Here is a 13,643-nt window from a genome sequence, read left to right on the forward strand (position 1 = left end):
TCCAACACTTTCTCATCTTATCAGAATAATCAAGGGTTCTAAATGTTGATGTTTATCACGTGCTGAGCTCTGACCAGTTTCACCGTCACGAACCAAAGTCCAAATTCTTGCAACAACATGCAGCACTGTAGAAAGGACGGAAATGGATTTATTATCAAAAGGACCTGCATGTTTGGGCTCTGTACGTAAGAAATAAAACCATTTTGGTAAGTACGATAATCAAATAAGTGGCCAAGCTTTTGGCTTAGTTGAAAGTTAACTCCGGGTAAATAGTACTTTGATCAGAATGTGGTATATCTAAAAACGTGCTGTTAAGAGGGACCGTTGTGGGATACTGACGTTTGTATTTCTTGTGCTTGTAATAAACTAGTGAAGCACAAAATTAAGTGAATGACAAGCAAATATAGTCACGTGAAAAGATGTTTTCCCCTTCCGACTTATTTTTCTGCATGTTTGTCACATTTAAAAATGACCCATTGTGCTCATTTTTGGCCCTTTGTATTGAGTTGCAGACTCCTATAGAGCAGCTACACACAATAACCAGCACACAAAGCTTTCTAGTTCTTCCAGAATCTGCACCCATTCAGCTGTATTTCTTTGGATTTCATGCTTCCCGCGGAAATGGTCTGTTTTAATGTATTCCACCAACATCCCGCCTTCTGGGCGCGCCCACTCTGCTGTGGTTGGTCACACTCCAGAGTGCATAGAAGGACTTCGGGTTTGTGCTGCTAACTTTATAGGAGTTGATAAACGGTATAGGAGTTGACAATAAACAGCCATTTTAACATATGAGTGTTGGATCCCAAATCCGATCCGGAAGTAGAGACTAGACCAGGGGTGCTCATTAAGTCGATCGCGAGCTACCGGTCGATCGCGGAGGTGGTACTGGTCGATCGCTGGTCGATCGCGGCGTGACATTAAAAAAATATCATCCCAGCATCAATGCCGTCACTTGATTGATATACAGGGCAGCCATTCAGATGACAACTGAATGTTGCCCTTCGGGCGACCAATCAAATCAAACAACGTCTCTAAGTGCAGCAGAACTTACGATGTCAGCCTATCATCCATCCCCGTTACTTGATTGACATACAGGACAACCAGTCAGATGACAACTGAATTTTGACCTTTAGGTCACCGCTCATGCGTAAACAACGATGCAAAGTGCTAAGCTAGTCGGCAAATTGCGAGATTTTAAGCCCTCGCTAAAGTTTATGGTCACTAAAATGAGTGAAGGAGCTGGACCAAGAAAAAGGCAAAAACTGGACCAAGTAAAAAGGCAAAAAACATATCACTTCCATACGGATATGGAATATTATACGGATATTATGATACGGATATTATCCATGACTGATAAACATTTGGAAGTGTGCTTGAGGCTGGCTATCAGCAGCTACTGTCCGGACTATGCATCCCTGGCTGGTTCAATTCAGTGCAAGTCATCAAAGTAAACTCAGGTAATTACAAAAAATGTTAATAGTTAATTATGTGTGTTTTGCAATATTGGCTCATTTGGTTATGTAAGGTACATCAACATACATTGTACGTACAAATAATCCTCAATACATTTGAAAATAAATAGATGTTTTGCATTTTTGTAGTGGGTAGATCATTTTGACTCGGTCATTTTAAAAGTAGCTCGCATGCTGAAAAAGTGTGAGCACCCCTGATGTACATGAATTAGATTTTCTGCAGTCTATGAAACACTGAAATTGAAAAATGTTACCTATGATTTTTGTTTGCTTCCTCCCTACAGGTACTCATCGAGTATGCGTAAATCTCACCTGCACAAAGTGTGATCCACAACCCCCCCCAAATGGCAAAAAGTGTTATGGTAGCTTATGCCCTCTGGGCAGGAGGTGGGCTTTTTGGGCTTCACCATTTCTATTTGGGAAGAGACAGCCATGCTCTGTTGTGGATGCTAACGCTGGGAGGTTTTGGCATCGGTTGGTTCCGAGAGATTGTCCGTCTTCCTGTGTATGTTGATGAAGCCAATGGAGAAGCAGAAAATGACAGAAGACGTTCTACATCCGTGCCTCCACCAGTAAACCCAGTTAGATTTGCTGGCCAGGTGTGTGTTGGCATCTACTTCGGCACCGTGGCTCTGATTGAACTGAGCTCCTTCAGCTTCTTCTACTTGATAGTTCTGCCTCTATGTGTGGGTGCTGGGGTTCATCTGGTGTCCACTGCTGGCCAACAGACCTCTGATCTCTCACAAACACTCACAGCCAGTCTCATAACCTCGTCCATATTCTATGGCAGCACTTTATCCCCTCTTCCTGTCAGCCTGGCGGCCAGTTTCACCGCTGCTCAGCATCGCCGGTACAAGAAACCCCGGGCAGGAACGAAGGAACTTGGTGAGATATATGACAAAAATGACTCCATAGTCAAAGTTATGCCACATTATTCCATATTTATTCATAGTAGTATCGTTTTTTTTTTAGGTCCAAGGCTTTACAGGCTGGGTCTTGCTTGGCTGGCCTTCTCTGCCCCGTTAGCGTACTGTGTTTTCCATAATACCACGGCCATATTGTACCGCGTGTCAGACTGTGTGGCAGCACTGCTGGATATTTTCTGGTTTCTCCCTTGGCTTCGAAATGTGCTCGAGTACATTTTCTTAATGCCGTATCGCATCCTGTGCGTTTTCACTGGAGGGGGGTACTACGAAGAGACCTGGAAGAAGATGCTGGAGATACTGCTTAAAGACTACACCGAGAAGGAAAAAGAGGCCTTAGAGGTGAATCATAGTATTGCCTATATAATTATATATTAAGATGGAGATGTTTTTGTTCTGTTATCAACATATACATCCAACATCATACATTCTGAACTGCAATTAGGTATTAGGCAAACACAGGCGATTTCCTAAGGTCCCGAGATTTCCAAGGGCCCCCAAACGTCTCATAAAAACGTATATATTTTTTTTAAATGACTGTATTTGTCTAAAATCCATCCATCCATCCATTTTCTATGCCGCATTTCCTAAACGGCGGTTCCACTCGGCAGTGGCCCCTGCCCCAGCTCTACCGGAAAGGTGGTTCGTATCGTTCCAAACGTTCGGGTCAAGTTCCTGAGCTGGGTCATACGTGCGTCCTGATGCTCCACCGTTCCTTGAATACTGGCGCCGAGCTGACTAAACTGTTCTTCTTTCTCCAGCTGCAGTGGACGTGCATCTGCGGAGTCCATGTTGGTCAGATTGTTCTGTTATGGGTGCTGGCACGTGTGCCGGGTGTTGCAGACCCCAGAGTAGAGACACAGGCGAGGTGTAAAAAGGGTATTTAATTATAACAAAAAGCGCTCACAAGGAATAAGAAGCAAAGTACAACCAAAAGCTCCAGTGACAAACAGTCACCGGGAGAAAAAGTAGAAATAAAAAACTTAAAGTAGCAAATAAGGACGTACAGGAATGCTCAATAACTTACTCTAGATAGCAGTGGGGGGGAAAGTATACAAAGATCTTCAGCAATCTGATCCGAATGAGGATAAGTGATATAGAAAATGGGAATGATGGATGTAGTAACTACAATAAATAATTAACTATTCTAATTATTTTATTTTCAGACTAAGCGGAACAGATTTCAGGTTTTACTATCAATAGTGAGGCTAATAGAGTCAATTCTTAACTGCACTTTTTGGGGAATTTTGCCCATCATTCACAATCCTTATGTGAAACGTGACCACACATCTTTCCCTTTTTTTTTGTGCCTTCTCAAGACCGAAAAACAGCTAGCATGTGGGAGCTAACAACGTACACAACGGGAGGAACACAATGACTTTGACTATAGCCCAAAAAATCATTGACTTCACTTTCTCTCTTTCTTAAAACCAGTGGCTCATCCATCGTATATTCAGGCTCAAAAAGATAAGATCCTCATTTGTTGAAAAGTAGTCGGCGGCGGAAAAGTCTGATTAATATTTGCCGACAGACGTGCTTGAACGGAAACACATTAGGATTGTGGATAATGAGCAAAATTCCTTAAAGTGGGTTATTTGCTGGATAAATGCTTCAAAGTCTGCACATGGATACTTATATAGAAAGACTAATACTTCAAAAAGAAACTTGTCTTCAAATTAAATTGTCATTTTTTCTGTTACAGTTGTTATCCTTGGGGTCAGAGGCCTCTCTTGAAGAGATAACTCGTGGCTATAGAGAGCTGGCTAAAGCGTGGCACCCGGACCACAACCCGAGTAAGGATGCCGAGGCAACGTTTGTGAAAATCCAGCAGGCGTATGATGTTCTTCTCAGGCGCCACAGGCCACGCCGCTTCACATAGCCATGCCTACCCCCCCCTAAAAGGACACATGGTTGGCTCAGGAATGTGTGAATGTACCAAAAGAAGATGTACAGCAGGGGGCAATTTAGATATCACCTGATATCCTTGTACTTGGCAAACATTATTGTATTATTGAGTGAAAGAGTGGGTGATCTCTTTGGCGGAAAACAGCAGTTTGCTGCCCTCTTGTGGTGAATTGCACGACTGCACTATCACATCAGCGTACAGAACATCATAGTTAATGTGTTTTTGCTATTTAATATCACTATTACAAAGTTTTGTCTTTTTAATTTTCCGAATTTTCACATTTACTCTCAATGTATGATTTCACGAAGCAGTTGTACAAATAAAATGACGTAACATAAAGACATATAACATAAACAATAAGCCGTAAAATAAGCAGACTCACAATGTGTGTTGTTCTTCACCATCATTCGATTTGCATTGACATTACACTTGAATCGATGCATTCGACAATCTGTTAATCAAGAGCTGTGTCGTGCAATTATTCGGTCTGAATCCCAGCACGGGCCCGGAAGTTGTTTAGGGTTCCCAGGTAAAAAAAAAAATAAAATAAAAAAAAAAAAGAAAGAAAATCCGAGAGATGCTTCCGTCGCTTGGGAAAACAAACAGCTACCCAGACACTTAAAAAGAGGGTAACAACGAGCGGTGGCCAGGTAAGGGGGCTGTTTGCGGACGCGGCTGGGCGTTTGCGAACACTATAATAACCTCTATCGAATATCATTTGGAAGTATGCGGCGTGGGGTTTTTTTTCGCGAGAGTTTGTCTCGGGTGAACGCCATTTGTCGTGTGGTCGGCTACCATAGCAACGGCGCGCTAGAAACATTGAACACTGCATGGCAACGACTACTGATTCATGGGATCAAGGGTGGATGACAGCCGCATCAACGATGACATGACTCTCGGTCCTCGTCGCCCTCCAGACGCCGGTGTCTGGCCGTAATCGAGCGGCTCAAACAAGTGGGCAAATATGCCCGGAGGGAGGGTGTTTATGTGCCGATGTGAACTACGGAGTCGCCCTCCCTCGGAGATAAAGGCTCCCCTGTCAACGGTTGGCGTGGGAGTCCGTATTTCCCACCCAGTCAGCCGTGCCCCGATGTGACTGGCGCGTCTGCATCCGCGCCTGTTGCTCTCCGAGCGGCCGAAGGCGGCACATTGACGCTCCCTTCCGCCCTCCTCGATCACTGCAGTCCGGTGTGGAGCTTAAGGTGCGGCGTGTTTACATCTCCCGTGTGTCATATCATATTTATCATATATATCATATATATCATATAACACATAAACATGAAGGTTCCTCAGAGAACCCACACCTCCTGCTTTCAGAGTCTCGAACAAAGTGATTTTACCAATCTCCATCTCCATAACAGTGATGTCTATTTGGAATGGAGTTAGCCATATGGGATCCTTAAGGACTTTTTTTTGTCAAATTTTGGTTGTTTTTTGCTCATAACTTTGGTGGTCCAAACATTATTTCACCCTTTGATGACCTACTCCAAATCATCTGAGGAGATAGGAGACGTCTGTCATAATATCACCAACAACATGTATTTATGTTCATTTAACAATCATACACAAATATTATTTGGAAGACAAGACATACTATTAAAGTACTCCATGGACATATATGATATCCACTTGGAGCTTTCCCATGGGGCAAAAACAAGCTCCAAACTATAACCATATTGCTTTTGGACTCCAAAGACCAGAAGCTAGGCGGATAAGTCTAGCTAGCGAACTTAATCGCTAGCTGCCGCCAATCCCTGCTCCACCAATGCCTGGTCTATGCTGTTATAACAACTAAAAACTGGTTAATAGGAGCTAGCTAACAATGCACGTCATTGTCACACATCTATTTCGACTACAAAGCCCTTTTAAATAAAACAAACAATGTTTTATTGTTTTGTATACATGCTATGATTATGTAACATATGAAAACTAACAGTACTAGCGCCATTAGCTTGCGTTGCTAGGGGATAGCTTGAGACGTTTTGAGCGATGCTGAGACGTCACTCACGACGTCTATAACTATACGGTTTATATACAGGTCAGTTATGGAAATGGAATACTTGCCGTTTTTGGAAAGTTTTTTTTAGGACAATGTAGCTATTAATGTCAAAGTAGCTGTGTCCCAATGACGTACATTTTAGCTAGCTCGTATTAACTAGTTTTCTCACATTGTAGCACACAGAATGCACAGAATATAGTACAGTTCTCTTTTAAGGTTATTGTTTCCTGAAGTCCCTGCCATATACATATAATTTAATGTAATTATACATGACATTTGAAAATTGTCAAATTAATTCCAAAATTTAAAATCCAAAATATAATCCAAAAATTGCATTTAATATTATATATAATATAATTCCTGTGTGAATAGTTGTTTGTCTATATGTGCCCTGTGATTGGCTGGCCACCAGTCAGTCAAGGGTGTACACTGCCTCTCGCCCGAAGACAGCTGGGATAGGCTCCAGCACCCCCGCGGCCTTCGTGAGGATAAGCGGTATAGAAAATGAATGAATTGAATTCCTGTCTTTAATCTTGTACAGATGCAGGCATCTGGTGAAAGAATGAACGCTGATGACTGCAATGGATGCTCTTATGCATCAGGTAAATATACAGAATATAAGAAATAAAACTTCTATTAATAAGTTCACCTGTCATCAGATTCTGACGTCGGTTGTCCATTTCAGGCAACGGTAAAGCGTCATCCGCGGAGCAGGACATTTACTGCCCAAACAGTCAGGTGTCAACTTGTTGCTCCTTCACCGGTCAGTTTAAAAGCTTCTGTTGCCTGATTGGCTGTAATATTTGAATGGATTTAGGGATGTATGTGTATCCCCCCCTGTGCAGCACACTCCATTAAGGTTGAGCTGTGCAGTGAAGATGAATCACCGCGGCCCAACCACGGAGGGGCCGTCAGAGATAGCAGAACAGAGCCGACAGAAAACGAGAGCGCAGAGCATGCTGGGGTGGGACAAGCTCATCTCTACAGTGACATGGCCACTTCAAATCCCGCCTCCCCTGGACCCATTCGGCTTGCCAGTGGAAAGCTCCAATGCGAGGTGTGCGGGATCATCTGCATCGGACCTAATGTGCTGATGGTGCACAAGCGAAGTCACACGGGTGAGAAGATGCCAGCAAACATAAACCGTAAAGCTCCAAAATAAAATATGCACAATCTCTGCATCTCTTTCATGCACCCCCGACGTGTTGCCAGGTGAGAGACCTTTTCAGTGTAACCAGTGTGGGGCTTCCTTCACCCAAAAGGGCAACCTGCTACGCCACATCAAGCTGCATTCTGGAGAGAAACCTTTCAAATGCCCCATTTGCAGCTACGCTTGCCGGCGCCGGGACGCCCTGGCCGGACACCTACGTACCCATGCAGGTACTATCCAGTGCCATAGCGCTATATTGTTATTATAATAATATTATAATGACTTGTAGTATTTCTTTGTACCAGAAATGGTCAAATATCATACTGCTGTTTTGATTGATATCATTGATGTTTATTTTTATAGTTTGCAGTTTGCAAAGACACAAAAACGTCTTTCGGTCTGTGATTAATTGTGATTAATTACGATTAAATATTTTAATCCATTAACAGCCCTACTGGAATTACATTGCATCATACAGAGAGCTGCCTAATATTTTGGTTACCTTGTTTTAACTCGATTAAGAAGTGAAAAAGCAAATCTATTCCATTGCAGACCACATCCACAAATATTGATATCAGTATCTTTTTATAGGGCAGCTGATGTGATGATATTCATAATACTGTATGTGCTAACAGTAAGTGATCGAGAAAAGATTTTAGTAGAAAAGCTCAGAGGAAATTATTATTATCGTTGACCTAAATACTGTAAAGCCAAACTGTGAATTTGAGGCAATTATTAGTCATGATTATTAGTCAAGAATAGCCTACGTAATTGAATGACGTAACATGCGCTTTATTTTATTATGCATTCTCAATATTCAGTTACCTTAGTTTTTTAGAATTCATTTAAAAAAGTACTTTATTTGTCTTTCAATTGCAGTATCTTCACCACTAGGGGGAAAACCTTTCAAGTGCAGCTACTGCAGTCGCAGCTACAAACAGCAGAGCACACTGGAGGACCACCAGGAGCGCTGCCACGCTTTCCTAAAGAGCCCGGACCAGCAGGGGGTCATCAACACCCAGGCAGTACAGCAGGGTAACGTGACACACGTTGTTCCGACAAATATTATCAATTAGCCTTGAACTGCCACCTTTTTTGTAGGTGTCAAGTCACTAAATATCGAGTCAATGACTAAACCTGCACTCGAGCCATCCGAGGACAAGCAGCACTTTGTAGATAGATTAGCTGTTAGCATCACCAAACGCAAGAGGTCGACGCCACAAAAGTTTCTTGGTAAGTTTTTTTAAATTATTATTATTTATTATTTTTACGCTGTACATTGTTGTTCATATTTGATGTCATCTATTTATTCTCCACATTATTATTATTATTATTTATTATTATTTATCTTCTTTTGTCTATGTTATTATACAGGATCTATCTTATCTATCGATCCACCCATCCATCCATCTATTTAAGCAGTAAAGTTAAATACGCCATGCACAACAAAAAGGGCATCATAATATACAGAAGTTACTATACGTTATATAATATAAGTTACTACATATACTATAGTATTTACAGTACAATTACAGTTGTAATTGTAATACTTAACAAGTGCAACTCTGTGACAGAGTAAAGTATCCTAATTTGTGTTAGCTCATTTTCCCGAACCACGGCACAAAAAATTGCAAAACGTTATTCAGACAATGATACCAGACCCCTAAAATGATGACACCTCCAACCCTAACAACCCGAGCCCTAATATTAATAACCACCGATCCCAAAATTAGACTCCATGAATCAGATGGACTTGATTTATTTCAAAACATTCAATGCGCGTCTACAAAATACACGCTGTAACTTTAGAGTTTTTAGCGGAATCGGCCACCAATTCCGACTTCTGGACCTAGCTGTACATTGTACGTCCATCCATCCGAACCACGATGAAGGTGCTCGGTTGAAGACGTGTGAGGCCAGACCATCAGACCATCACTGGTGTCTTTTTCCCAGCTGACAAGCACATACGTCTGGACCTGCCCGAGGCACCTTACGATCTGTCCTCTGGGTCAGAGAGGGAAGGGGAGCATTTGACCCCCCAGCCAGCTGCCGAGTGCACCGGATCGAGCGGGAAGCAACTCCAAGAGGAGAACCCTACGCTCTCTCAGCTCCATCCCGCCTTCTTGTCCGAGCTGCGCACAGTCATGAGCTCCATCCACAGCAACGTACCTCCTCAAGGAGTCCCGAGCAGACTCACAACGGTGCCTCTCGGCCAGTCGGGTCAAGACGCAGGTGAAGGGTGTGAAGGTCACTCCTCAGTCCACGGCCACACCCACTCACCCAACGGATGTCCCGACTCCACAGACACAGAGAGCACAGCCGAAGACCACAGCACAAGGGCTCCAGTGCAAATAAGTACCTCCAACCACAACCAGCACCTCCCCTACCCAACCCTGGGACTGTCCCACAGCCTTCCCGCCTCCAGCCCCAGCCAGGCCAAAGAGATGGACCCGGAGTGGGGCAGGGTGTGTCCCGCTCCCCCCGTCCCGGTGAAAAGGAGATCCGGCTCGCCGTTCCCGTGCAGGGAAACGGTGCGGGTGCTGGATCGGGATGGCCAGCACCTCCGCTCCTTCCACTGCCACCACTGCCACATCCTTTTCCTGGATCACGTCATGTTCACCATCCACATGGGCTGCCACGGCTTCCACCAGCCCTTTGAGTGCAACATCTGCGGCCACCGGAGCCGGGACCGCTACGAGTTCTCCTCGCACATCAGCAGAGGGGAGCACCAGGTGGCCTGATGGAGCAGGTAGGGGTGAGGCGGGGGGGCGTGACTGTTTTGCTCAAAGCGTCGTGGGCTCATGTTTGTTCTGCACCAGAATCCCCGGTTTAAAAGTCAGAATTGGACAATTCAAACTTCTTGACGGCAATTGATTGCACTCTCTTGTTTAAATCATCTGGCAAAATGTGATTTTGCTTCAAAAGTGCCTTCCTGGGGGATTCCCCCAAAGTAAAAAAAAAAAAAAAAAAAGCGTGGGAACGGGTGCTGATGAATTTGGACCAGCCATCTTTTCCTAGTTGCTTCATGGAGAGCTGGTGTGCACAGGTAGAAAACAAAGCAACGTGTTTACATTTGAACAATTGCATTTGGCGTCCTTAGGATGCACTATTTTAACATTTTTTCACCCCCCCCCCCCCACCCCCCCTCTGGGAGAACCTCTGGGGGGCACTGGAGGACTTATGGGGAGGAGCAGCAGCGGGTGAAAAATCAGTAAATGTCACGATCCTCAAGCTAGCCTGTGTGACAGTTTAGTTGGTTTCTGCCAAATGTGGCCCGCAGGACACTAGTTTGAGGCCCCCGCCTTGATATGAAAGTTTAATGCTAGTGCGGCCCGCGCAAGTTTGATATGGATGCTGTATGGTATCATGTACCCAGAAAAAATTATTACGTTTTTAATTAATGTTCATGTTAAAGGTTAAATAACTGTTAATAGTTATCCTCCCGATCCGTGTGGAAGTGGTAAGTTTTTGGCTATTTAAGTTGAAAGGAAATAACTTGAAGGCTACCGTTTAGGTCGCTAGCTCTCTAGTTTGCGAGTTAGCATGTGTCTCAAGACCCTGCAGTTGCGCAATATGTTGTAAATAAAAATAGTATAAATGTGACTATAGTCGTGTTTTGTCATGTCTACAGGGCTCTAATAATGCTTTGTTCATTTTAATCGGAAAAAAATAATTTGTCTACCCACCAACTATATGTGCTTTCTTAAGTTTTTATTATTATTATTATATTTATTTATTACTGATTGATTGATTTTCTTTATTCTTGATGTGTTTATTTATTTTTCATCTTATTTTGTGCAGAAAAATGAAGATATTTGAGAACAGTGGAATGTTTTATCAGAGCTTTTCTTGTAGAAAATCGAAACCAAAGCAAAGTTTGTTCATTTTTCTGTTTTTAATAAATGCGTTTTTGTTTTTTTGGAAAACTTGATGCGGCCCAGTCTCGCCCAGACCCTAGCTCCCCCAAGTGGCCCCCAAGTAAATTGAGTTTGAGACCCCTGAACTAAACTGTCACACAGGCTAGCTTGAGGATGGTGATCTTTTTCAAACCTGCTAAGAAAACCCATGCACTATGAGATTCCTTGGTAAGCTCCATATGCACTGAGAGAGTTTTTTTTTTTTGGGGGGGGGGCTTCTGTCCGAGGATAAAAGCTTGAAAGGACTGCCTTAACTATATCTTGTTTACAGCATGTGAAATCCCAAAAGAGGATATTTGCAAGCGTCCACGGAGCCTGACCCGCTGATATCGTGGGGATTCTGTGAAACGAAGCGAAACCGTGAAAGCGGAAGTAGCTTTTCTCTTGCGTTAAATTCTGGATTTGAAAGCGAGCCTTAGAATACTGGTGCAGATCAGACCATGAGCCGTGAGGTGTCCAACAAAAACCCTGACCACGAAGGCCCGGGTTTCTTTGACCTTCACAGGATTGCACCTGTAGAATATCTGCTTTATATATGAAAAGTCTTCACCTAAGACTCGATGGCGTTTACTTTGTTGTGATTGTTCCGCTGCACTGAAACCGCTGCTGTCTACTCACAAAGGTCGGCCATTTAATTTGTAATAGTGCGCCTTTCTCAGATTCCCACGGCGGCGGTGCGCTCGCCGTCTCACTGAAGTTGCTGCACTGACTGACGATTTGATATTTTAGCTTACGAGAAGCTTCGTCAGAAACAAGGTCATTGTTTAGAAATCAAGTCGGTTGGTTTCCAGTGAATATTTAATGTTGCTTGTTTCAACCGTGGTGTATTTAATCAGCTATATTCCAAATCTTATCCAGCATATTCCTCACAAGATATGTTACCTCCTGCTTCTTTATGGCACCCAAATACCTTATTGCTACAGTACAGTGACTTTTCCGTTAGTCTTGATTTTGGGAACATGAATGAGACCAAACTCAGTATTCTCAGTTTGTTATTGTGGGTTTGCTGCTTCTTTTCCTTGTAGAATGTACTTGAGATGGTTTGACAACAAAAAAAAACTAAACAAAACTGCACTTGGTTTGTGAAATAAAGAGACGCGGGTGTGAGTGGAACACAGCATGTGTGCTTGTCACCACTCGGCTTCTACCTAAAATTGTGAAACTATTTTTCAAAATGTGAAGTGAAGACGTGAGAAACGAGGCACGGATTTGTGTCTCCTTGTGTGATCTTTTCATGTGATATGATATTTTGTGAGTGATGTATAACACGACAAAACACTTTACCTCAAAGTTCAACTTGTTTAACTGCCTCATTATTTCCAAAAGTCCTGTTGCTTTCCGAGATGTTTCTGCCCTTACAAATGCTTCGCCCTCGTTATTCTGGAAACTTTTTACTGTTAATAAAGTTCACTTTATTGATAAAATGATTCCTGGTTTCTGAATATTAACTGTGTTGGTGTTCTCATGCCAAATCAAACGAGAAACTAGCTAACTAAAGTGAACTAGCTACTGCACTGCTAGCTAACTAGCTGTTCTTCTAGCTGTATGCTCTTATTTATTGTTTGTTGTCTTTTATCTTGTATTTTATATTGGTGTTTTTTATCTCCTGTACAGCGACCTTGGGTGTCCTGAAAGGCGCTTTTAAATAAAATGTATTATTATTATTATTGTTCTATCAGACGATGGCTGGAGCGTTGCCGGAAACATGACTGCTCTCTGTGCCATACACTACATTACCCAGCTGCCTTTGGGCGAGAGGCGGGGTCCAATTTGGAGTGGCCAATTGACCTAGCATGTTCTTGGAATGCGGGAGGAAACCCACGCATGCAAAATCCACACAGATATGGCCGAGGGGGGAATCAAAGTCGGTCTCCTAGCTGTGTGTAACCACTTGTCCACTGTGCAGCCTTCTGAGATACAACAAATGAGGAATTGGGGGCTAAAGTTGCCATATTGTCGGGACGGCATTACATTTTGAGGAGAGAGTGTAAGGATAAGAAAAGCCACGCCCACACATTTCTGATTGGAAGACAAAGTTAGGCAGTTGAATTGGTGGAATATAATGTATGTGGATGTAGTGGCACTGTTTCGCCACAGGAGGGGAGTGTCGGGCAGGTGGTGCATCTCTGGAGAGAAGAAGAACAGTTACTAACCAATTCACCTTTTAAAAAACGAAACTAGTACATCGTTTTATTATTTATGAGTGCAATATAAATACAAATTTGATGAAAGTGTGTATTATGTTTTTTTGTAATGGCCAGTGCTGTACTCCTCAT

General features: G+C 43.0%; 2 protein-coding genes across 4 annotated transcripts; both read left to right on the top strand.

Moving 5' to 3' along the window:
* Positions 1-102: 102 nt before the first annotated feature.
* On the top strand, positions 103-4,669 carry LOC131137083 (dnaJ homolog subfamily C member 22-like). The gene is made up of 4 exons (XM_058084617.1): positions 103-206; positions 1,757-2,357; positions 2,445-2,737; positions 4,098-4,669. The coding sequence occupies exons 2-4, from the start codon at positions 1,817-1,819 to the stop codon at positions 4,272-4,274; spliced, it is 1,011 nt and encodes a 336-aa protein (XP_057940600.1). The 5' UTR covers positions 103-206; positions 1,757-1,816; the 3' UTR covers positions 4,275-4,669.
* Positions 4,670-4,847: 178 nt separating this feature from the next.
* On the top strand, positions 4,848-12,745 carry LOC131137080 (zinc finger protein Eos-like). 3 transcript variants are annotated; one of them, XM_058084612.1, is made up of 8 exons: positions 4,848-4,951; positions 6,842-6,902; positions 6,986-7,063; positions 7,146-7,418; positions 7,513-7,680; positions 8,330-8,485; positions 8,552-8,683; positions 9,404-12,745. In XM_058084612.1, the coding sequence occupies exons 2-8, from the start codon at positions 6,842-6,844 to the stop codon at positions 10,189-10,191; spliced, it is 1,656 nt and encodes a 551-aa protein (XP_057940595.1). In that variant the 5' UTR covers positions 4,848-4,951; the 3' UTR covers positions 10,192-12,745. The 3 variants fall into 3 exon arrangements, with proteins under 3 accessions (XP_057940595.1, XP_057940597.1, XP_057940596.1); XM_058084614.1 differs by having other exon boundaries at positions 8,345-8,485; XM_058084613.1 differs by lacking the exon at positions 4,848-4,951 and adding an exon at positions 5,495-5,503.
* The last annotated feature ends 898 nt before the right edge of the window (positions 12,746-13,643 follow it).

This window comes from Doryrhamphus excisus, chromosome 10 (genome assembly GCF_030265055.1).
Source record: "Doryrhamphus excisus isolate RoL2022-K1 chromosome 10, RoL_Dexc_1.0, whole genome shotgun sequence".
Taxonomy (NCBI): domain Eukaryota; kingdom Metazoa; phylum Chordata; class Actinopteri; order Syngnathiformes; family Syngnathidae; genus Doryrhamphus; species Doryrhamphus excisus.